This window comes from Macrosteles quadrilineatus, unplaced genomic scaffold, assembly GCF_028750875.1.
Source record: "Macrosteles quadrilineatus isolate MER2022 unplaced genomic scaffold, UCM_ALF_1.0 Scaffold_2__2_contigs__length_208266976, whole genome shotgun sequence".
NCBI classification, from domain to species: domain Eukaryota; kingdom Metazoa; phylum Arthropoda; class Insecta; order Hemiptera; family Cicadellidae; genus Macrosteles; species Macrosteles quadrilineatus.
In genome coordinates this window covers 132,531,870-132,557,192 of record NW_026542595.1, presented here as the reverse complement: position 1 = coordinate 132,557,192, position 25,323 = coordinate 132,531,870, and the positions used below count along the sequence as shown (strand labels likewise).

The 25,323-nt window shown below is 36.5% G+C and overlaps 2 protein-coding genes across 2 annotated transcripts; one reads left to right on the top strand and one right to left on the bottom strand.

The window, feature by feature from the left end:
• Positions 1-10,241, bottom strand: LOC128986709 (RNA-binding protein Rsf1-like). Its single transcript, XM_054407202.1, has 3 exons — positions 10,067-10,241; positions 3,079-3,800; positions 1-785 (listed from the first exon to the last, which is right to left on the bottom strand). The coding sequence occupies exons 2-3, from the start codon at positions 3,795-3,797 to the stop codon at positions 770-772; spliced, it is 735 nt and encodes a 244-aa protein (XP_054263177.1). The 5' UTR covers positions 3,798-3,800; positions 10,067-10,241; the 3' UTR covers positions 1-769.
• A 4,696-nt stretch (positions 10,242-14,937) lies between these two features.
• LOC128986085 (RNA-binding motif protein, X chromosome-like) lies at positions 14,938-24,914 on the top strand. Its single transcript, XM_054406204.1, has 3 exons — positions 14,938-15,069; positions 22,218-23,579; positions 24,601-24,914. Coding segments are annotated over exons 1-3 (1,383 nt in total). The 5' UTR covers positions 14,938-15,067; the 3' UTR covers positions 24,620-24,914.
• Positions 24,915-25,323: the final 409 nt, after the last annotated feature.

The following is a 25,323-nucleotide window of genomic DNA, read 5'->3' as shown; positions in this document are numbered from 1 at the left end:
TTTACTTAAAAAAGACTTTTATTTCAAGACTTCCAAGTTTCAGTTATATACAAAGAAATAAAATAATACTCTAAAAAGATAACAAAAATGTCTAGACATTTGTTAATATTTTATGGCAGTTGAATAACCATCAATAATAAAATTAAATACATTAATGCTGAAAATGACTTGGATGTTAAGAATTGTTATACTGTTGTTATACTCTTAAAATGATCAGTGACAAAAAGTGTTGTCAGAAATTGTGTAATCTATGCCTTGAGGCTGACACTTATCATATACCCTGTTTAACTTGATTGGTTTGCTTGATTAGGCCCTAATACTTACCGATGGAAAGTTGAATAGTATTGTGATTTGGGTTGCTTTATCTACAACTGCCTTTGAACTTTCAAACTGGAGACATTTTCTTTACCTCATTTTCAACGAAGTAATAAAAATATTCATTACACAATTGAGTATTTGTTTATTTGAACGAAGACTCACTAAGATATTTTGTTAACGAAGAGCATTATAACATAAAACGGTAATTTCTCTACTACATTTAAAGGATATTGAAAACTTATAGACTTGTAATTATAGACTAGACTTGTTTATTCCTAGATGAGGAACAACACACAAACACTGAAATCTATTGCACTAATATCCAGAAATGACAAATGATAAAATGATATTCCTAAGCCTACTGAGGAGTGCAGGTTTCTCAACGTAGTTCTCAATATTTCGTAGGTCGGGTGGATCGTTTCGCCTCTTTTCATTTGAAACCCTTTTCACATCAGTAGGCTTGACGGCTGAAAACATTCCACAGACATGTTGTTGAATTGATAACAGATCGAAGAAATAGCAAGATGTGTAATCCACTTCATTACGTATATTCAACTAACTGCTTTATGATGTCTGTTTATGAAATCAAAGGTACATGATATATTGGAGACAATCAATCTTTGATTTTGTAATCCTTTACTATACTGTTGTACTGAATGATTGTTGAAAAGCGTTGTGTATGAATCAATCACTAAAAAGGTTGCAAGACAATTTTGGTTTGATTATAAAACAAAAACATTGTAGCCTCTCTTTTATTCAAACAAGCAATAAAAGACAAGCTGAAATAGGTGAAATTGGTATTGTGATAGTTGCTCATTTGTAAAGACATGTTCTTGAGCGGGCAGATGAAACATTTACTTTAGACAATCGAACATGAGAAGCGTAGTATACTTATGTGGCAGAGTCCTGTTTTCTTTCCAGAAACCAACTGTAAGCAACTATGAGACATTTAATCTGACCACGCAGCGTAGCTCAAGAAAATGTTCTTCAATTATTCAGTTTGCAACTTTCTAAGTCCAAGAGCCGTACAAGTTTTGAGCAGTTATTGGTTGATAATTTGGCAAACGTTTACTGGTTGTTATACGTTTGAGAGAAATTTTCAATTGGTGACAGTTGTCGTTGCAAATTAACCCAATATCAGTCTCATCGCAACAACTTATTCTTGTTCTACGTATACAAAAACCATCAAGTTGAGGATTGCTTCGAGACAACACTAAAAGCAAGTTTGTAAGTTTGTAGTAAATATGTAAAAACATCTCTTTATGACAAACCTCTTTTATTGCAATCTACCATTGCAAAATTGTACTTTTCACTCAATTTTTCATGTAGGCCTATGCAAGGCATTGGTTTAGAAAATATATGTTTTCAGGGCGATTCCGAAAAGAGTCACTAGACAAAATGCTTTACTTGTAATCAAATCCATTCACTATCCATAAAAAAAGATCCTAATTAGACTTTTTAATTAGGCCTAATTTAACAAATAGGCAGGGTCCCAACTCAAACTTGAAATTCACGCTTTTCTGGGCCATTTTTTGATATTTTTATTCGCACAATGGCGTTGTCTGCAAATGCAAACATTTTTTTCTGATGTCAATTTGATTGCAGAAAAAGATTACGATATCACCACATACGCACGATATCGATATGGTGCCTCTACTACTCCTGAGTCGTCCACGAATGTTTTGCGAACACAAAAGGTAATGAAAATGGAGGGGCCGTCCAAAATGTTGTAATGTACTACATTTTTAATGTTAATAATAATACACGGTTAATATTAAATTCATAATTAAACACAATTAATAGAAACAGAACAATTTAAATTAACTGGAAAACCTATTAAATGATTCACAGAATAGTTTTGAAATGAAGGATTTTATTCATAAAAAAATATCTCAACGGTCCAAAGTTAACTAAAGTAAAGCTTGAGTACCGAAAAGAACATATTATCTTTATTTTTTTTTTGGGTTTTAATTATTTCGACATATTTTTTAGGCGGGGCTTAGGGGACATTAATGTGACTGTGAATGCCATATTTTAAAGGTATGTGTAATCAAACATTGACATCATCCCGATCGTGTAAATTCCGACTGTGAAATTCAGGGCTGGGCTTAGAACAGGTTTTTCCTGGTTGACAAAATTCACAGCTCATTGACGGTTTTACAATTTTCATGGTCGAGTGGGTACCCTGACTAACTTTTGATCATTGATTATCAAGTAAATAAGATGTTGAATATGATTTAATTTATTTGCCAAATGATCTGTATAGGGTTAAACACTATATTTATTCCTTTTGGGCGTTGCAAGGGTCGGTTGTAAGTGACATTTTGTTGCACGCCTGAATGTTTCTTCCGACAAGGTTTGCTTTACATTTTTTAAATACAGATGTTGTTTTCAAGTTAAGACAACTTGTACGTAGTTGATAATTTTGCCCTCTCGTACAAACATAGTGACTCATAAAATAAAAAACCATTAGCTGATCAATTCCACTCGCAGTTTTCCCCTGTTCCGACTCATTTGGCAAATCTGGATGTCATAAGTCAAGTCATATTCAAGAGCAGAATTTTGTAAATTTAAATGTTACGAGTAATAAAAGCAGATACAGTTCTGCAGCAAAAACCAATGTGAACATGTAATCACTTTGAATACTCTTATTTGAGTATGAGTGATACAAAAGTATTGACGCAAAATAGTGCTATTTGCCGTCCAGTAAAAAATTAACCTCAATCATAAGTTTAACATAGGGTTTAGAAATCTGAATACCTTCCACGGTTGACAGGTGATCGACTTCTGAACCTCGATGTGTTTCTGGGACCACCATAGTCACCAGAACTGTAGTCCCCGTTGGAGACCCTTCCACCGTAGTCCCCGCCGCCTCCCCTGCTGTATCCCCTACTTCCCCCACGGCCCCTGCCCCTGAATTCTCTCGGAGAATCAAAGCTTCTCCCTCTCCCACCAAATCCTCCTCTTCCTACACTAACTTCTCGCCCTCCATCATAATCATCAGCGTAATCAGACCTCCTTCCTCCACCACCTCCAAAATCATCAAATCTGCTGCCACCTCGTGAACCTCTGAAACTTTTCCTAACTGGTTCTTCATCTCTATCAAATCCTCCCCCGTAACCACCCCCACCCCTGCCTCTAAATCCTCCTCTTCCTCTACCTCCACCTCCATCTCCTCTACCACCTCTGTCCATACCCCTTCCTCCTCTAAATCCACCTCTTCCTCTTCCACGAGATATTTCCACTCTTATCTTTGATCCAAAAATGTCAGAATCGTTTAAATTGTCACAAGCGGCTTCAGCATCATCTCGGTTTGAAAATTCAACAAAGGCAAATCCAGGAGGATTAAATGCAACCCAAACACTATTCAGCTTTCCATATTTTTCAAATTCGGCTTCTAACTCTTCTTTCTTGGTGTCAACCAATCCACCAACGTAGACTCGAGTTCCTCTTGACATTGGCCTTTCTGATCGATACATAATCTGCAACAGAAGACCATGGTATTTTTAGGGCATTCACTGGGCCAATTTTTTTAGCCATGCATAAAATGGGACATGGTTTGGATTTTTTTTTGTTAAGGAATCATAACAAAGAACGATTGCTTCAAGGTCAAGCTACCCACTTAACTAACACTGCTCTTTACACATCTGTCTGACTTTGCACTACAGTAAAACTCTCGATTATGACATCTTAGGACACTAAGAAAGAAAGGTTAGAAATACAATAGCATTATTAAAACCCAATATTAACCGACCAGGACGGAGCTAAAGAGAGGCGTTTTATAATCGTGAGTGCAGGGCAGCAGGGTCTTTTGCCAAGCAGTGGTGGGGGGAGCACCGGACCGCCGGGCAAACGCAGCGTGCTCAATCCAGGAATGTTTGATATTGTTGGTTATGTTAGGTTAGTTTAGAATAGTTTAATTGCTTAATACAACATAGCCTAAACTTATAGGCTATTATAGCTTGTTTGGGCTTAATCATTTTCTCTAATACGAGCAATAACTCGATTATTGAACAATGTATAGCCTACCTTGAACGACATATTTGCTATGTCTGTTTGTCTGTAATTTAAATGAGTTTGTGCACTTTACTTTAGGTCCTACACTCATTCAAATGAAAATATCGATCGATATATAGATTAATCGATTGTTTCATTCGATATATTGTTTGGTTAGTTAGGTAAGGTTAACCTAACCTAACCAACCAAACAATATATCGAATGAAAAAATCGAATAATCGATATTTTCATTTGAATGAGTGTAGGACCTAAAGTAAAGTGCAGCCACGGATCGTAAAGGAATTAAATATTGATATATAGAAAAGAACACAAGTTTAGTGAATATTCCCCTTAACAGGAAAGTACCAGATAAACTATTGAACCTTATATTCATATTGTTCGTAATAGTCAGTAGAATTGAAAAATGGTAATACAAACCAATTATAGAAATGTGGATTTTTATAAAAAAGTAAAAAAACTAAAAATAACTTGTTTTTAATTTTTTTTTTCAAAACCAAAAACTTGTCACATTTAAAATAAATTTTTATTTCACAATTCAAAATATGTAATTATACAGAATTTATTTCTCTAGGCTACATAGATATTATAAATAAAAGAATTATCTTTGTATTTACTAGCCACAATACGGAAAATGTGGAAAGCGTCAATTTCTACAAATACACTTTGATAGATTCAAAAATGCTCTCTAATAATAAATCAATATCATAAAACCATACATTTTTTTAAGCTAATATATGTTTCAGTTTCAACATAAGAATAACTAACTAATAAGATAAGTAGTAGAATAGTTTGTTTTCACAAAAGTAAAAATGTAAACAAAACAACTGATTAGCTGTTATAGGCCACAAAACTTCACTGACTGTTTATCATACTTTGGATCACACATGTGTAAATATTTATGTGAAATAATGCATAAATATTACACCTAATACAAAACAATAAACTAAAACGCACATTACACTATAAAATTACGGACAAACCCCTCACTTTGTCTTATCATCGGACGACGCAGCCATTTTAGGTTAGACGAAGACAAGTGTTCTGTTATTTCAGCTTTGAAAAATCCAAAGCTTCTATTTGTGTGACCATCCTGACAACATTGAATTCTACTGTCCATCAACTACAGGATGAATAAAAAGTCAAGACCCCCCTCTCTAATATCTTCTAAGTAAATAAGATATCCTTTTGGTGGTCATGCAATCTTAGCAGGAAATTTCATTTTATGATTTTAAAATTTTTGAGAGTCCCCCAAAAGGGGGGATTTGGGGGGCAACCCAAAAAATTTAAATGTAAACCCCCATCAAGTGACACCTCATTTTGAAGTGTTCACAAAACCTTAAAGAATGGTGAAAACCAGAGTTCGTCATCTCTCCTCTATAAAAAATGGATAGCCATTCAAATTAATGCTAATATTTCCTGATTTAATTTTCAGCGTTTGAAGTCAACAATAATGATACATATTGTGGTACAGTACCAGAAATTTTGTTTTTCAACCAATACCAGTGTTTTTCGAATTTTCTAGTCAACAATAATGATACATATTGTGGTACAGTACCAGAAATTTTGTTTTTCAACCAATACCAGTGTTTTTCGAATTTTCTAATACCAGATTTGTGCCGCCTAATACCGGACGGCAATCCTGCCGACGCTCAGGAAGCCCAAAAACTTATTGAAGTAATTTTTATTCTCATTAAATACTTAAATTAGGATGTCTCATACAAGATTTAGCACATTAAAAATAACAAGGGTCGAGTTAAATCATGGTTGTGAAGGGGATGATCTCACTAGGTCAGCTGGACCTGTTTCCTGTGTAGTAAGATGTAAAGAATTTTATTACACACAGGGTTAGGTGTTAAAATTAAGTTTTTATTCTTAGATCCATAACAGGCCCAGATATGTAAACTATTAGGCATTCCCTGGAATGTGAGTCATGTAGACTACGTGGAGATGGGGTGAGTTGACCTCTAGTATGTTTTTTGCGTTTTATCTTATTTCAATATAAACAAGGACAGAATGACTATAACTGTAGGAATGTGAAGGGGCTAATCATGATAGGTCAGTTGGTATTTTGGAATGGTAGTTTTAATTTTAATAATTATGGATTTTATAGCCATTTGAAATTAATAAGTAAAAATAGGCTATGCCACGGAAAACGTTACACTTCAGTGGGCCTAAACTTAGGCTTAAACTTAGTGTAGGCCTACATTTCGCCATCCTAATTCTGGATGGCTTGAAAATTAATCTTACAATAGTTTCTGGGTCTTTATTACGGTTTAAAATAACAGAAAAATGTTTAAATATTCATATTAACAACTGTAACAAGGCTACTTTATCACAAATGGGCAGGAATAGTTAACTTATTGAAGCCTAAGAAACTCAACCGTTTTCTTAAGGAAACAGACTATTTCAAGGATCTCTTGAAATAGCTTAAGGAAACAGACTATTTCAAGGATCTCTTGAAATAGCTTAAGGAAACAGACTATTTCAAGGATCTCTTGAAATAGCCTAACTTACAAGAGATTTTAGAAATTCGCCAAAACTGTGTACACAGCATGACCAATCGCGGCTCGCTGGATCTAAGTTAAGTGACCAATGACGATTTACAAACCTATTTGTCTGCAGTGCAGACAGATTAAAAACCAACGAATGGATTAATCTTAAGTTGGTGTTGGTCAGATGAAGCAAACCTTATTATTTGAAACTATTATTGAAACCCGACGAGTCCGGCATTTGGTGGGTGTCCAGTATTTGGTATGTTTTTTTTTTACCTAGGGTTCATTTTTGTAATAAAATGAAACTTCAGAATCTCATCTTTTTCTGCAGGTAGGGGCCTATGTATAAGAGTTACTTATGTTATTTTACTGACTACAAGTTAACTATGCGTAACATGCAATGCGAAAAAACGATACGTTAATCTACAAATTTTGTCGCCCGCCACTCCTGCAACACATTTTGAAATAGTAATTTTTTGTCAATTCGCCACTTCTAGGGTTAAGAACTAAGTACCTAAGTTAAGATATCAAAATAAAAAATTTGTTAGGAGGAACCTAAATAGGCCTACCTATATACTGTAGTATGATAAGTAGGCCTACAGTAATTACCAACTAGGCTAGGGTCTACGTTGAATATAATCAAGGCAGACCTGGGGTACAGTTTCTTAACCCTAGGACTGCCTATAACTGCCTTGCGCCGTTTAAACGGCGTTCTGATGTGTTAACGGCGTTTTGGAGATTTTTGTTTCAAGTTACGCAATGAAAATGATCCAGAAGCGTAATAATTTTGATACCGTTGGAAATAGGATCCTGAACTTTTATTTTCCAACAAATCAATTAAATGCTATTATAATATGAACAATATTTTGCGTGCGTAAAATTTGTAGCGATCGACAAAATCTCGTAAAACACGTATTAACTTATCTTGAAAAAAATCAACAAGTCGTAATTTTTGCCTAAACAGGAAGTGGTTGGTACCATTGGAAAGAACTTGAGTTGTTCTTTATTTTCGTATTTATCGAAAATACGAATTACATACAGTGCAAGTTATTATTACTTGTTATATGTAATTTTGAAGAGGAAGAAATGTACCTGCGCTCAGGGTTATTTCCGTTTTAGCTCAGGAAGATGATGAAAGTGCATCACTAACTGTCAAGGTCTCATACACAAAGTGCCTTGAATTCGCCGCTGCGTGTTGTTGCCGGTGAGATTTCGCTCTCGTGTCTTAATAAGAATTGAAGTAATTCATAACCAACACTCAGTTAAATTTACAAATGCCTCTACCTCTTAGTATAAACTGGCTCTTTGTCATCTTAAGTTATGATTCTTCTTCTTCCCTAGACAATCCTTTCAATTTCAATCAGTTTGTGCTAGGCCTAGTTCGCATTTTGCAAAAAAAAAAAAAAAAAAAAAACCACCAACAAGGATTCTTGATAAGTTGTTTAATTTTATTCTAAGTTAAGTTAAATCTTTCACCTTTTCTGAACAAAACAAGTAAGTTATGCATATGACTAGGTTATCAACATACTTTAGGCACTGCAAACTGTTATAAAAACCTCAGCAAAATGGCCAAAATTGCAAGGGCACCGAGCATTTTTTAGCATAAATCAGGTCAGGGTAACTTAGTCCTAGGCAGGGTTGCCACCCGTCCCGATTCTACCAGGACAGTCCCGATGTTGGTTCCTTATGCCCGTATTTAAGCCTAATGTTAATCCAGAAGGGAGGGGGGCAAAGTCCCGATTTCTCCTGGCTTAAGGTGGCAACCCTGGTCCTGGTTAGTCAATATTTTCAATTCGATAACTTAGTTTCAATAGATATTCAAACATAGCCCAGTTATGAAACTGTACCCCAGACCTGTTATTTACTGCAAGACTAAGTTAGGCCTAGACTAAAAAATACTTTTAATATTTCCAGATATCACATTGATTCGGTTGTAGGCCTGATTGAACAAAGAATTTAGCCTACTACAGCTCGTGACATCTAAGCTGGCACTTGGCCGATCGCTACTAAGTTAGTGCCTATTTCAAAAAAATTGCCCAGTCATGCGGAATGCATCAACTGTCCTCGCGACCCATATGAAGGCGCTCAAGTACATAATACAAGGGGAGTCACCCCCGTAAGGCAGCAAAATTTTTGCAGTCCGGTCTTTTCCCTACCTCCACCCTCCTCCCGCCTATACTGCCCGCGCTAGGCCAAGTGCCAGCTAAGGTGTCACGAGCACCTACAGCACTACTACCTACAGTGTGTAGACCAGGCCTAATTAAAAATCAAGTTCATTACTTAACTTAGAATAGGCTAAACTTAGACTAGGGTACCAAAATAAATAATGCCTATCAAAAAAATTTAAGTTTGAGGAGGTTGCCTACTAGCTTTGACTATGCTAGCCTACTAGCCCCTTACAAATGCAGCAAGACTTGCTGATCAAGTTTAGCTTAAATAGTGGAACATGGAACATTAGACCATAATTTAATTCTGTAACATGGACTTCACAGCTAAAATGCGTTCAAAACTTAGGCTACGAAATAACTTAAAGCGGAGACTCACCGGTGATCCTACTAATATTATAAATGAGAAAGTTTGGATGTATAGATGTATGGATGTATGGATGTATGTTTGTGACAAGTGAACGCGAAAAATACTGGTCGGATTGGGCTGAAATTTGGCATGATGATAGCTTACATTCCCGATTAACATATAGGCATATTCTTATTTCAAAAATCCTTTCGGGCTCCGCCCCAGTGGCTCTGGAGTTTCCCATGTTAACCTTATGAGAAATGGAATTATTGAATCTTAACAGCTGTTTCAATTAAACAAGTTGGTTCTGTTCTGTGATGTTCAATAGCATTAAAGTTACAAGGATTACCAACAGGGTGCAGCACTATTATTTCTTTTACATTTATGACAACAGCTAATTTGCAACCAAAAGGTGAGTGAGCGTAGCGAACGAACTTCAACCTGGAGGCGAGTTAGCGTAGCGAACGAGCTAACCTGAAGGCAAGTGAGCGCAGCGAACGAGCTCCAACCTAAAGGTGAGTGAGCGTAGCGAACGAGCTCCAACCTAAAGGTGAGTGAGCGTAGCGAACAAACTTCAACCAGGACGTGATTGAGCCATGCGAACGAGATAATCTTGAAAATTAAGAAGTTAAACGGGGCAAAGCCCGCGGGTTACAGCTAGTTAGTCCATATTTAACAGCATATCGAAATAAGTGGAAGCATTAGTAAATACAAATCATACTTACACAGAATCAGTAGTCTAGTCACTTATTATTGCTTAGAATTGAAGTCCGGTCCGGCTTGATTACACAACAATGAATGGCGGATTTACAAAACGAAACGCTAGAAGAAAGAAAGATATACTCGAGGACGACGGTAACCTTTCACGGAAGGGAGTGCGATGTTGAGGATATGTTTGTGTATTAGAACTAAACCAGATATCGCAGCGAAAGTTAGTAAAATGAGCGAATATATGTAGCTCGAGACGTTTACGGATGATTTTTAACTCACAACAGTCCAGATAATATAAGCATAGACAAAATGTTGGTTGGCGCAATAAGGCACAGGATCAATAAGACCAAGTCGGCATCAGTTAGGGGTTTACAAAAGTGTTAAACAATAATCTTCACCCCAAAACACGCAACGGCTATACTCCCTACGCAGTTTATTTATGAACATAAACTACATTAATATAATAATTACTAGCAGAGTACCCGTCCTTCGTACGGGGTTGGCATATAAGTATCAAATGCTTATAGCAGTTATGAGTGAGGACATGGTTTAAGAAATTTCGGTTCTTTTTGAAGTTCGTTCGCTACGCTCACTCACCTTTAGGTTGGAGCTCGTTCGCTGCGCTCACTTTCCTTCAGGTTAGCTCGTTCGCTACGCTCACTTGCCTTCAGGTTAGCTCGTTCGCTACGCTCACTCGCCTCCAGGTTGAAGTTCGTTCGATACGCTCACTCACCTTTTGCTGTTGTCACAAATGTAAAAGAAATAATAGTGCTAGTGCTGAACCCTGTTGGTAATCCTTGTAACTTTTAATGCTATTGAACATCATAGAACAGAACCAACTTGTTTAATTGAAACAGCTGTTAAGATTCATTAATTCCATTTCTCATAAGGTTAACATGGGAAACTCCAGAGCCACTGGGGCGGAGCCCCGAAGGATTTTTTGGGATAAAAATATGCCTATATGTTAATCGGGAATGTGAGCTATCATCATGCCAAATTTCAGCCCGATCCGACCAGTAGTTTTTGAGATTAGCTCATACAAACACACACACAGACACCACCTCTTCTTTATAATAGTATAGATTACTGTAGCATATATATGAATTTTAACTGATATTGTTTTTGACCTCTGGGGCACGGCCGTCTGGGGACATCAAAACGAATCAGTAAATCGATCCTGGAGTGGGGCCTAGCTTATTCCCCGAATGGGAAATTCGCTAAAATAACTATACACGATTTTTGAAGAATTAATGCAATTAATTAATATTAATTAATATAATATAATTAATAATATAATATAATTAATTAATATTATGTAGAATTGGAAATTAATGCTTAGTTATTTCAAATCGCATTGGAAATGAACCTTGAACTCCTATATTGTGGCGTTTCCTCCAATATTATATTATAGCCCCTGTATTTTGCAGCAGTATTCTAAGTAGTACAATTTCTATATAGCATGGCCCTCAATCATTAATTGATAGTGAGTTTATCTTACAACTTTGTTAAGAATAATCATTATTAATTAAAAGGGAAAAAAAATTCTTGCTTGGATGCGTATAAATGATTATCATGGCAGATCTTTATAGGAAACCCACTTCGACATTAGTGTCTTAATAATAACTAATGGTTTACATCCACCATAATTGTCCAGTACTTTGAAAACTAGATAAAAAAAATCGTCGTGTCAACTGCAAAAGTGATGCATTTTATAATGCAGGGACAACGGCCACTTTTGTCAACGAAGGTGGCGGGTATACGCCCCATGTTCACTACCGCAAACCCGCCACCCCGCACAACGTGCTACCACGTCAACCTGCCACCACTCTATTACGAGGTGGTAAGTTGTCGTGTATGCTCGATGTTCGGTGCCGTCAACCCGCCACCTCACACGTAGACGTCAACCAGTCGCCACGTCAACCCACCACCACACTAAAGAGGTGGCTGGTTGACATGCGATGAACATGTATGCACCACTATGACAAAAATATGCCACCACGGTAAATCCGCCACCCTATATTTATCTGAGGGTCGTCGTGCACGCTCAAGTCAACGTGCCACCCCCATGGTGGAAGGAAAATACATATGTGGGCTATTCCCGTCATATATGCTGACGTCACTCAGATTGCAAACACCATTTTACCATTTAGAAAAAAATATTAAAACAATAACAATCAAATCAAAACAAATATATACTTATATGACAATACAATCACGTGATTTTTTTTTTTTGTTTGCAATCTGGGGGACGTCAGCATATGACGGGAATATCACACCTGTATTTCCTTCCACCATGTGCCACTCCGACAACGAGCCACCATGTTCAAACTTCTTCTTCTTTTTGGTGGCAGGTTGACGTGGTGGTGCCTTGACGCATTCCCGAATATACGCGGTTTGTCCACACTGAGCTATAATTCTAACTGGAGGTAGCACTGAATGTCAAAGATGCGTGTCGCCAGCCGCCATGTTTGCGTGAGTCTGGTGTCATAAGAAGCCATATTATTGCTATAACTATTATTATACTTGGCTTAAAATACCTACTTTGTATGGTCGCCATTTCAAAGAAAATTATTAAAGTATTAAAAGTATTCAAGTATGACAAAAATACTCACTGCTATACCAACCTAGTTATAAGAAGCCATGTTATTGCTATGGTAAGAAAACTTACTGCTATACCAACCTAACAAAATCAGCGACTCGCTTTTGACAGACTTCTGCCATGGCAGTGCTACCTCCAGTTATAATTTTAGCTCAGTGTTTGTCCATCGCCGTGTGGATATCACCAGAGACCTTCTCTTCAAGTTAATAAGCCCCCCACACACTAACATCAGATCATTTTTGCTTGAGTTATCGTGCTAACGGACATATTATATATGTGGGAATTTGAACGGATGGTGTTTTTTGCCTCTAGGGACCTCAAAAAGAAAAATAAATCGGTCCCGGGTCCAGGTATTACCATGAGTACTACCATAGATAAAACATAGTACCATTGACTCCCTTGTCTGTGATATTGTACCTTAGTAGATTTCCCATCCTTATGGAACAGCTGAAGGGCTGAAGCCAATTTTATTGTTAGTCCTGTCCGGTTTTCTGTAGATGTCGTGTTTTGTTTACAATTTGTTTCTTTTATTTTAGGGGTAGTTTCTCATTATTTGTGTCTCACTTTTTGGTTATATAGCTAGTGAGCGAGTTATTGTTTATGATTAGATAGTTTTATTTGGTTAAACTTGGTTTTAAATTACTGAAATAACAAGAAACAAATTGTAAACAAAACACGACATCTACAGAAAACCCGACAGAACTAACAATAAAATTGGCTTCAGCTGTTCCATAAGGATGGGAAATCTACTAAGGGACTATGTTTTATCATAGACTAACCAACACAACTAGAGGAGTGTATGTTTTATCTATGGTTTTATAAGGGAGTATGTTTTATCTATGGTTTTATCTATGGTGCTACGGTAATAGCTTATTCCCTATATGGGAAATTCGCTAAAAATGTTCTCCATAAAAATTATCGTTCAAGTCAGCACTGAACATTGCTAGTTGGATTACTTATTTGCCAGTTTAACTCTGCTATTTACTGTATACTATATTAAAAACAGGGATATTGTTATCAATAATTGAGACTTTTCGCTATGCTTTTACCACATTTACTTTGTTGCATTATGATATTTGTATCATATTTGTTTCATTGAACGTATACATTATCTAGAAATAATTGATGTGTTGTATTATAATATTGACGCTTGTCCATGTCTGTTTTGTGTTTATGACAATAAAAATCTTGAATCTTATCTAAAATAATCTTACTAATATTATAAATGTGTAAGTTTGTGTGTTTGAAGTTCAAACACGCATAAACTACTGGGCGGATGAAATTTGGCATGATGGTAGCTCACATATTCCCTATCAACATATTCTAATGCTGGTTAGGTGGCGTAGTTGGTAGCGTCTCGGACTGGTGATCTGGAGGTCTCCAGGTCGAATCCCGCCGGCGGAATTAACTTTTTGTCCAAGATTTTGCTTAGAATGCGAATACTTCTTAACTGTACATCTTTTGTTCGAATTTGAGGCATTTATAATTGTATTTATGAACAGAACTATTTGTTTAAAATTAGTAAATCTTCATTCGATTTTTATCTTTAAAATGTTTTTAATATCAGCAAGTTTGGTTGGTTCGGTTATGTTATGACAGTTTAATTTTATTATAAAAAAAATTAAATTTATTTTATAATTACAAATTATAAATACAGTAAACCTTCATTCGATTTTTATCTTATATCTTTTTTATATTATCAGCAAGTTTGGTTGGTTAGGTTAGGTTATGACAGTTTAATTTTATAATGATTTTTTCTTCAAATTAATGTTATAATTAAAAAAATAATTTTTTAACTAATAAAATATGAAATAAATTTAAAGATTTTCATCAATCTACGTGAGGGGCTCTCCCACAATCCCCCGCTCCTTCGCTGAAAAGGTTCTCATCAGTTTCTGGAAGAGGAACATGAGACGCTAGGGGGCCTTGGCTATTCTTGTCATATGCTGACGTCACCTAGATTGCAAAAACTAGAAACAAATATATAAACAATAACAATCAAATAAAAACAAATAACTATAACCATAGATAAAACATACTAAGGGACTATGTTTTATCAATGCTATAGTATGTTTTATCTATGCTATAACGCTATAACTATATGGCAATACAATCGGGTGATATTTTGTTTGCAATCTGGATGACGTCAGCATATGACGGGAATAGCACACCTATGTATTTTCTTTCAACCATGGGTTGGTTGAATCGTTGAATGTCAATGTCAATGCCCTCTAAGTTCTTCTTTTTTTCTTACTTTGTTAGTTTTGCTAGTTTTGCTTCTTCTCTTTTCTTTCTTTCCTTCTTCGCCTCAGCCGCCACCATATTGTTTGGACTGGTCGATTCTAGAAGTGAAGGAATTTAAATTATTGTATGCAAGACATCATCATTCGCCAACATTTTCATATAATTCGCAACAATGTAAGTAGTACTATCACTATTTAGATAATTGGTAACGTCGTGTCGTGTCAAATCGGTATGCTATTGATTTTTCGAGGACGCTTGGTCAGGTCTTGCCGGCGGCGCGGCCGCGGCATCGTTTCTCCTAGGCCTAGTCCTTGACACTACAGCTCACTAGACTAGTCGACTGCGTCCTATTGCTACTTCTCTATAATTGCACCCAAATTTTTGATGTTTTAAGCCTACATTAACACGGGAAAAGATCATTATTTAGGCCTTACAAGTTTAAAGGCATTTCCCTTTGTAGCCTAGCCTATCAAAGCATCAGGCCCTCTGGAATGGGCCATGATGGCTTCTCTTGTTAGATCCTGTTTGATGATACAATTTGATAAGTTAGACCTACGCTCTAGTCCTAGAGTCTTGTAATTTACCTTGATTAGAAACTTTACTTGATACTTGATTTCTTTGTCTGTGACCCAGCTTGTGGGATTTAACTTATTACGTTATGATGTTGTTAAGCTTCTGGTAGGGGTAGGCCTAGGTCTCGGCTATTTGTTATAGCCTAAATAATGTAGTTTTTACATGATCATGTAGGTTAAGGGTTAAGTTATGCTGTTCGCCTAGGTAACTGATACCTACTTAAGGAAAAGAATGTTACCTAGCACCGTAGCAGAAGTTATATTAACCCTCCGAGTGTCCATAGTTTAGGCCTTAATGTCCACCTATTTTTGGCCCCTTTGCAAGGTTTTATTAAAACGGATCTGAGAAGCTTAAAACAATGTTAATTCTAATGTTCTATATACCATTTTGTTTGGAAAATCATGGGCTTCAATATTATATATAAAACATAAGGAACATTTTTTCAAAAAAAAAATTTTTAGGTAAAAAAAAATATAATTTCGAAAATTTTCAAAAAAAAAAATAAGTTCGCGCTCAATGAAATTATATAAATTATAGGCCTATAAATATTTGAAAATAGCCACTTTGTTCTAAATTTAATGAGGATTACAAATATATAATCATATAGCGAGGTAAGTTATCAAATAAATAAGTTATGAGCGAAAAACGGATTTCAGTACATAGCGTTTAGCTAAGAATGCATAGCCTAACCATAGCTAGGAATCTGGCTGATAATTTACATCAATATCACTACCTACTTCTTCAGGATCATCAACCAGCACTTCAAAACCACTTAAATCTTCTTATAATGCACCACGTATATCACTACTTTTGATTTTTAACACTAAAACAATGATAAACGTAATAAAACACATCAGTCATCGGTCCGGGGGAACCTAGCTGTTTACAAATACACGCACGTCAGCTGTCTGCTACAATATTTTTGGAACTAAAATGAATAGCGCTTAGAGACAGACCTCTGGAGAAAGCTTAGAATATTACGGAAAGAACGATACCTAACTCGATCCAGTTCAATCCGATTCAGTCAGTCATAGAGCCTTCGCCGTAAACGATGTTTGTGCGTCTTAAAAGCGACGCGTGACCCTACACAAAGTGTGTTGTGCGTCGTTTTTATGACGCGTGACACTCGGAGGGTTAAGCCTAAGTTACAAGGCAACATAACTGAAAATATTGTGACGAGGGTGACTAAGAGAAAGTTTTTAGTAATTTAAGTTACATCATTATCTGAGTGTCCATAGTTTAGGCCTTAATGTCCGCCGATTTTTGGCGCATTTGCAAGGTTTTATTAAAACCGATCTGAGAAGCTTAAAACAGTGTTAATTCTACTGTTCTATATACCATTTTGTTTGGAAAATCATGGGCTTCAATATTATACATAAAACATAAGGAACATTTGTTTCAAAACAATTTTTTAGGTAAAAAAAAAATATTTTGGAAAATTTTCAAAAAAAAAAAGTTCGCGCTCAATGAAATTGTTTAAATTATAGGCCTATAAATATTTGAAAATAGCCACTTTGTTCTAAATTTTATGAGGATTACAAATATATAATAATATAAGGAAGTAGATTTGCAAATAAATAAGTTATGGGCAAAAAACAGATTTCAGTACATGGCGTTTAGCTAAGAATGCATAGCCTAACCATAGCTAGGAATCTGGCTGATAATTTACATCAATATCACTACCTACTTCTTCAGGATCATCAACCAGCCCTTCAAAATCACTTAAATCTTCTTATAATGCACCACGTAAGTATATCACTACTTTTGATTTTTAACACTAAAACAATGATAAACGTAATAAAACACATCGGTCCGAGGGTAACCTAGCTATTTACAAATACGCACGTCAGCTGTCCGCTACAATTACGATCGGCTCGGAGAACATACAGCGCTGAGACAGACCTCTGGAGAAAGCTTAGAATATAATGAAAAGAACGATACCTAACTCGATCCAGTTCAATCCGATTCAGTCAGTCATAGAGCCTTCGCCGTAAACGATGTTCGCGCGTCGAAAAAGTGTGTAGCGCGTCGATTTTTCGACGATGGACCCTCGGAGGGTTAAGTTAGAAACTAGATTTCTTTTACCTGAAAACAATGGTTCAAAATTTTTTCTGCTGTCACAAAAACTGAATTAACTTAACTTAGGCCTAAATGACAATTTTTGATGTTTATTAGCTTACTGTAATGTCTCTTGTTGGCTGGTCTCTGTCGCCATTACTGTGAACTGACTGACTAACACAAACAATAACGATTGAAATGATCGTCTAGGGAAGAAGAAGAAACCTGAGATGACAAACAGTATGTTAACAAAGAGGTTGGCCTAAATTAAACTGAACGTTGATTATGAAATAGGCCCTACTTCAGTTCTTATATTTAGACATGTGAGGTTGGTAGGTTGCGTGCTATGCGGATTTGTGACTGTATTATTTTAAGTGTTTTGAAGTTAGATTGGATTAGGAAGGTAGGCCTAAAGTTTAGGTTATAATGAATCGGGTTGTTGATTTATAACTTAGGCCTATTATCTCCAGATAGTTTTTGCACTTTGTACAAAGTTCAAACAAGCGCACTTTTGAAATTATTATTTATCGTGTTTTGAAATACCTTTTACAAACCGCAAAAACAGTCTATGGAGATAACTTACTTATGTCTTTGGCCGCCATAGTCTGATATATCGGACGTTTGCTAAATGTTTGTTTACTGGCCAGCTGATTGTCCAAATGGGACATATAAATCCAACCCAATAAATTGTACAGTCCAACCTCAGTATAACGAATCTGAAGGGACCGAACTGAATATTCGTTATATCAAGGATTTCGTTAAAACGAGGTTCGTTATATAGAGGTTATGTTTGCAGGAATTTCGCTAAGTCGAGGTTCAGAACCAGCGTCGGTCAATATACGTCGGGATTAGACATCATTAAAACACAATTACAGTAGCATAGGCTACAATACTTTACAGTACAGTGTTTACATTGTACAGTAGAACCTAAATTATCCGGCATAATAAAGGGGAGGGATCTTGAATATTGCGCAATCATGACAATGGCATTGACCTTGGTACAGGTTAAAAACTGTAAGTTTAAAATCACAGCTTGTTCTAACCCTCCTAAAACCTAGCCAAACACTGTATTGCGTAGTCATAAACCATGCAAAGAACAAAACAAAACAGTAGTAGGCCTACTGTAGAAAGTTTTGTAAGCTACTGCTCGTGATAGGCCGGTAGGCTGCTTACAGTACAGTACTGATTTATCACAACAGAGGAATTTCAATAATAATCATTAAACTATAGCATTGGTGTTGCTAGTTGAAACAAATCGTATTGAAAACAATACAGTAAATTATTAGATAAGTCATTATAAAAGTGTATAATCATAGCCAACTTAAAGATAATAAAAACACTCGAAAAAGGAATGTTAAAATAACGATGTTGCTATTCTTTCTCTTTGGTTTTGTTTTTATATTCTTTCTTAGGTTTCTCTTTATCCAAAAATTGTACAATTCACCATAGTTACTAATCGCCCAATCACAGCTTACTAAACATTACGTCGTCATCAGTCCTCAGTGAATGAAATCAGTTCTCAGTTGCAACATAGCGTGCGCAGCGACAGCAGACAGATGTGTAAAACGGAGCAGACGAATGTTAGCGCAAGCGATGATGTCACCTTTCCATTTCATTTTATAAAGAAACAGATTTTTCAAAAACAATAATGGGGTGGGGGATTTGTTACATCAAGGGAAAGACGTACACACATCGTTATGCGAGAGGTTAAATTCGCAATGTAGAGGTTCTGACAATGATAAGTTCGCTATATTGAGGTGTCTTATTTTAGCCGAAATCACGAAAAATTCGTTAAATCAAGGTCGTTGTTATGGTTTGTTCGTTATGTAGAGGTAAAATATACATTGTGTCTTACGGAGAGTTCTAGGGGATTAAAAAAAAAATTGTTATATCAAGGAATTCGTTGTATCGAGGTTCGTTATATCAAGGTTAGACTGTATATTAATTTAAAAGGCACATTTATAACTAATCTAAAAAAAAAAAATTATTGTTCTAGGCCTAAGCGTAAAGAAACAAGAGATAGAGCTTGTGGATATGATATGATAATGTTTCCATTACCGATTGAGATATTCAGGATTTTGTCGCTATTGCGGTAGACGATGATTGGGTTTCTCTGTTACCTACACTAAAGCTTTTCCCAAAGTAAATGTTTGCTCATTTCAATAAATTTCTATTTTGAAATTCAACTCTTGTCTTTTATTACTTACTTATCTCTCTGGTACAACTACAGTGAAGAACAAGATTATCCTAATACAGTTTGACAAATCAGGAAAATATATTCGGTAATCGGTGCGACAATGGTTACGACAAAGTGTCCTTAAATGTACGGGAATTGACCATTGAATTTTTATCCAGAATGTAGTAGACACCCTGGACTTAGTTTTTAGTTTCAATAACTGGAGTGGAGTGAGCATTTTTTTTTTCAGAGCGAGTTCGTTTTCAGTTTTAATAACTAGAGTGGAGCGATAACATTATCTTTAAGTAGACTTTTTTTTAAGTCATAGGAAATTATGACTATTATTAGTTTTGAAATAACGCCTGTAATACTTAGTAATTGCTCAAAAACGAGCAACAGGTGCACTAGTTATATCAAAGCTATTACTTCGCAATAGTTCTTGCACCAGGCCTCATGTTAAGGATGGTGCTGCATTGAGGAGAAACACTTTTATTATCATGAGATAGGCCTTGTGGGTAAGCCTAAAGGTAACATAGCCTGGCTTACATCTTTTGAGTGATGCATTATCTGATTAAAACAAAAAATCTGTAGGCCTACTAAACTGTATTAACTGCTCTCAACCATGATAATATTTCAGCTATGGTTCAAAATAAAGGAACACCAATGCAGAATACATTGAACCTAAAAACTTAAAAATGATAAAATACCAGGTAGCTAACATAACAATATGGGGATAAAATACCACGTAGCTAACAATATGGGGATCAAATACCACGTAGCTAACAATATTTAAAATCTATCGCATTTATTTCTGTATTTATTTTTGTAAAATACCACGTAAAAATGATAAAATACCAGGTAGCTAACATAACAATATTGGGATAAAATACCACGTAGCTAACAATATGGGGATCAAATACCACGTAGCTAACAATATTTAAAATCTATCGCATTTATTTCTTATTTCATTTTTCCATCCAGTTTTCTTAAGTAGATTTACTACATTAAATCATTGATTAAAAATACTCTACGATCAAATAAATATTCAACTCTTGTGTTTCCTCCTGCTTCTTTAAGGGGCTCAAAGCAGTACCTTTATAATGGTTTCAATTTAATGTGTAGTGAAATCATAGCTTATTCTTGAGTTAACGTTATCAAAATAAGCACCATGAAACAAATTTGTAAGCTTACTTTACTTGTTATATAAGACAACCCTTACAGCAAGATAAACCAAGCTGTGTTAGGTTAACTATTTTGTTTTGTTTATTTGGATATTACGACAACATCTATGAATCACTCAAAAATTTTTGAGTAGAATTCTATGTAAACGTAAAACAGTAATTAGGCTCTGTTTAAAAATTATGAGTTCTCCTTCTTGTCCTTATGTCTTAGATTGTGCATACGTCTATAAATTAACATTTGAATTTCAGCTGTAGTACAGTAGACTCTCAGTAATCCGGCAGATATAGGACCGTGATACTGCCGGATTAGTGAAAATGGCGGATTACTGGAATGTTATCAATAATAACGCTTAAAATGCAATTAAAACACGACTCAGAAGATTGCGCTATTTGAAACCGCTATTGCACGATCGGGCATGACGACGATGACGTTTCCATAATCGTGGGAGACGATGTTAACATCTACATGGCCGCGGGAGATAATCATGATTTTACCATGATCGTTCATGACGAAGATGACGTTTCCGTGACCGTGGGAGGCGATGATAACGTCTACACGTCCGTGGGAGATGTTCGTGATTTTGCCGCGATCGCGCATGACGTCAAAGTCAAAATAAACTTTATTTGTATGAATACATAGCAGCATCAGAATAGAGTCACATATAACTAAAAATCACATACTTTCGTGCTATCACGTGACGTTTCTGTGACCACGGGAGATGTACATGATTTTGCCGCGATCGCGAAAGACGAAGATGACATTCCCGTGACTGCGGGAGTAGACAATAAAGTTTACACGGCTGCGGGAGATGATAAAATTTTTGTTGCGACCGCGGAAGATGTTTGATGATTTTTCTGCGATCGCGCAAGACGACGATGACGTTTCCGTGACCGCGGGAGAGAATGATGATTTCTACACGGCCGCGGGAGATAATCATAATTTTGCCTGTAACTGTGGAAGACCTCCCGTAAAGAGACGCCGGATTACTGGAGTGCCGGATTAGAGAGGGTCTACTGTAATTGATGATTGAATCAAATGACATAAAATACAAACTATCAATTGATATTAATTGCACATTTAAAAACGTCACAAGTTTGTCTATAGTAGTTTTAACTGTTCATAGTATTTTTTCTGCAAACTACAAAAAAACTTGTAGCCTTTACATATTGTGCTTTGTTTAGTTTTGTCGACTGCATAGTTTGTTTCAGATAGATAACTACTACCTCTCTGAAGATAGTTCCCTACGTCAGCTTCCCATCGACGTAAATTGCAATAACACTTCTACGTTTTCCTTGTTTTTAATTAATACTACTGTATGGTTTATACGTTACAGGGTGTACAGCGACAAAGCAGACAAAGGAACTATCGTATACGTCGGCGGGTTATTGGAGAACATCAAAAAAGAAGCGATCGAAGCTGAGTTTGAGAAGTTTGGAACACTAACTAGGGTATGGGTTGCGTTCAATCCCCCTGGCTTCGCATTCGTCGAGTTTGAAAGGAAAGAAGATGCTGAAGCCGCCGTAAATGCTTTACACAATGCGAGCATTCTTGGTTCTAAGCTGCGAGTAGAGATCTCTCGTGGACGACCAAGAGGTCGAGGGGGAATGTCGCGAGGGGGGGGTATGTCTCGTGGGGGAAGAGGAATGGATAGGGGTGGATTTAGAGGTGGTCGGGGTGACTTCAGAGGTGGGCGAGGAGATTTCCGCGGTGGGAGAGGTGGTGACTTTGGTCGCGGTAGAGGAATGCCCCGGGGAAGAGGTGGGTTTGGTGCTAGGCCCTATGATAGACAACCGTACGGAGCAGACGATGGATTTGATGACTTTGACAGACGTAAGCCCGAATATCCTGACCGAGATTTTGGACCTCAGAGAGATTTTGGCGGACGGAGGGAACTCGGGGCTGGAAGAGACTACGATGACATTGGTGCACGAAGGGGTTTTGGGGCAGGTCCGGATGCTCCTGCTAGAGATTATCCTCCAAGAGACGGAGGAAGAGATTACCCACCTAGAGGAATTGGTGGTGGGAGGGATTATCCACCTCGAGACATGGACAGAGATTACCCTCCAAGAGACATTGGAGGCAGGGATTTTCCACCAAGGGATATGGGAGGGAGAGGCTATCCTCCAAGGGATGTTCCGGATAGAGATTACATGGGTGGTAGAGATGGAAGAGATTTTGGTGCAAGGGACTTTGGAGGTGAAAGAGACATGAATGGAGGGCGTAATTATGGTGCACCTCGTGACTTGCCCCCTGTGGACGGACCCCCACGTAGAGCGTACCCTGCTGGTAGAGATTTAGGAGCGAGTCAGGATTATCCTGCCAGGGATATTCCTCCAGTCCGTGATGTCGAAGCAGCCAGAGATTATGCAGCTAGGGGTGCTGCGCCTCCGAGAGATTACGGTGGAACCAGAGATATCGGGATGAGGAGAGACGCAGTAAGAGATTTCGAACCACCAAGAGATTTGGCTGCCCCAAGAGATTTCTCAGGACCACCAGCTAGGGCTGACTATGGAGCCGGAGATAGGTTCGGAGGTGGCGGAAGGGGGGGTTATGGCAACGGAGACATTCGTCGGCCTGGAGCTGCCCCTGGAGGCAGGTTCGCCGGAAGGGAAGTCGGCGGTACAGATGATTACGGCGGCGGCTATGGTGCAAGGGACAGATTCAGGAGTCGTTCGCCGATTGGCAGAGGAGGAAGGTATTAACAAAATTAAACCAATCGTAACTTATTATGCCAAAAAGTAATATCATTAACTTATCTTTAATTTTCAACTTGTTTCTTTTGAAAATAGGGTGTTAAGTCATGGACGGACGCGATGCTCGTCTATTTTTATAAAATAATACAAGTTCATCGATAATGTGGTATAATTTATAATCCACATTAATTTTTAAGTGTTCGTGTGAACTATATAGAAAACCACGCATCTTGTGTAACATGGCGTTTAATTAAGGCTTTACACAGGATTACAAATATTATTCACAACTATCAATTTTAAAGTCTGATCACTGTAACAGTTACGTTCAAATTTTGAAATAAAACTACTTACTTTAGAACTTTGTTTTTCGACGACATGATAAATACAAATCGCACAATTTATATTAGCGTGGAGTGACACTGACGCATTGGATATGGCCGACGAATTGAAAGAAAAGCTTATTAATGGCAAAAAATTTCGCTTGATGTATATTTTACTACGCTGAGGTTTTTAATTGTTTAAGCAATATCGCACGCCATAATTTTACCACAAGCTGTCTTTGTCAATTTATGCCATCGTGTGCCATGTTTGTCATAAAAATTTACATAACGCTCTACTGCCGTCAACCATATCATTTTGAAGATACATTCACTAATTTTAAACAATTAATTACATCACAATACATTTCATGAAAGATCCAGAATGTTTGTTGCCAAAACTCGTTAAGATGAACAATATCATCAATATTATTTTGTTCATAATAGAGCTCTCACTATCTGCACTAGGCAAGTCAGAAGCAAGAATTACTTTTACCTTCCGAGTTGTGTGGTTTTTGTCATTTTGAAACTCGGTCATAAAAAAAAAACTTAATGAAAAAAAGTGTAAATTTCAATATTTAAAAGTCACGAGCAATCTGAAAATAAGTCGGAAACTGGACAGAAAATAAATAAATTATTAGCTAAAAATTGTTTTATATTTTAAAAGCATTTGTAATCAATCTAATTAAACTTGTTTTCATTTCAGCCGCCTCCCCATGTATTAACATGAGTGATGGAACAAGGAACAAAGTATCAATATCTTCCAAAGTTAGCTACGAAGAACTAAGAAGCAAAACGGTTCACTCGCATGTTTATGTTGAATAGTTTTACGATAAATCCATTTTATATCATGAAACTGTATAAGTACACTTGCATTCAGATACTCAATAGATAGTGTTAACTGTAGTTTTCTCTTTAATTTGAAGCTGAAGGGTGGGTTATTTTTATATTTGTTTTGTAGCAGTATGTGTAATTTTGTGTTGAAGAGCTATGCGTAAAGTTACGCTTATCATGTGTGTGTTTAAACATTACTCCATATTTTATGATAATGGAGGCAAGCCCAGATAACACAGAGTATTTTTTGTAGATTCAAAAAATTTAAACCGTCTATTAGAAAATGAATTCTAAACGTATTTTTTATCACAATATTGTTTAAGCACTTAGGTTCTTAGTAATTTTCTCTCTGTTTATAAGAACATTGGTGATAGTTTTTGTATTATAATTATAATTTTAATCTATCATTAAAATTGTCCTAGAAAATAAATATATTTTAGTAACATGACACGACCATTGTCACAAACTGTATTTCATGTACATTTAATCCATAATTTATGTCAAGTGTGTAGCTGTATTTATGTATTAGTTGATTACTTTAGTTAGTGGCTGTAACTTTCAGTTTTAACTCATAACAAATTAAACACATTTTCAA

What these genes read in the sequence shown, in the direction of transcription:
- LOC128986709 (XM_054407202.1), bottom strand. Translation starts at nt 3,797, where the DNA reads ATGTATCGATCAGAAAGGCCAATGTCAAGAGGAACTCGAGTCTACGTT.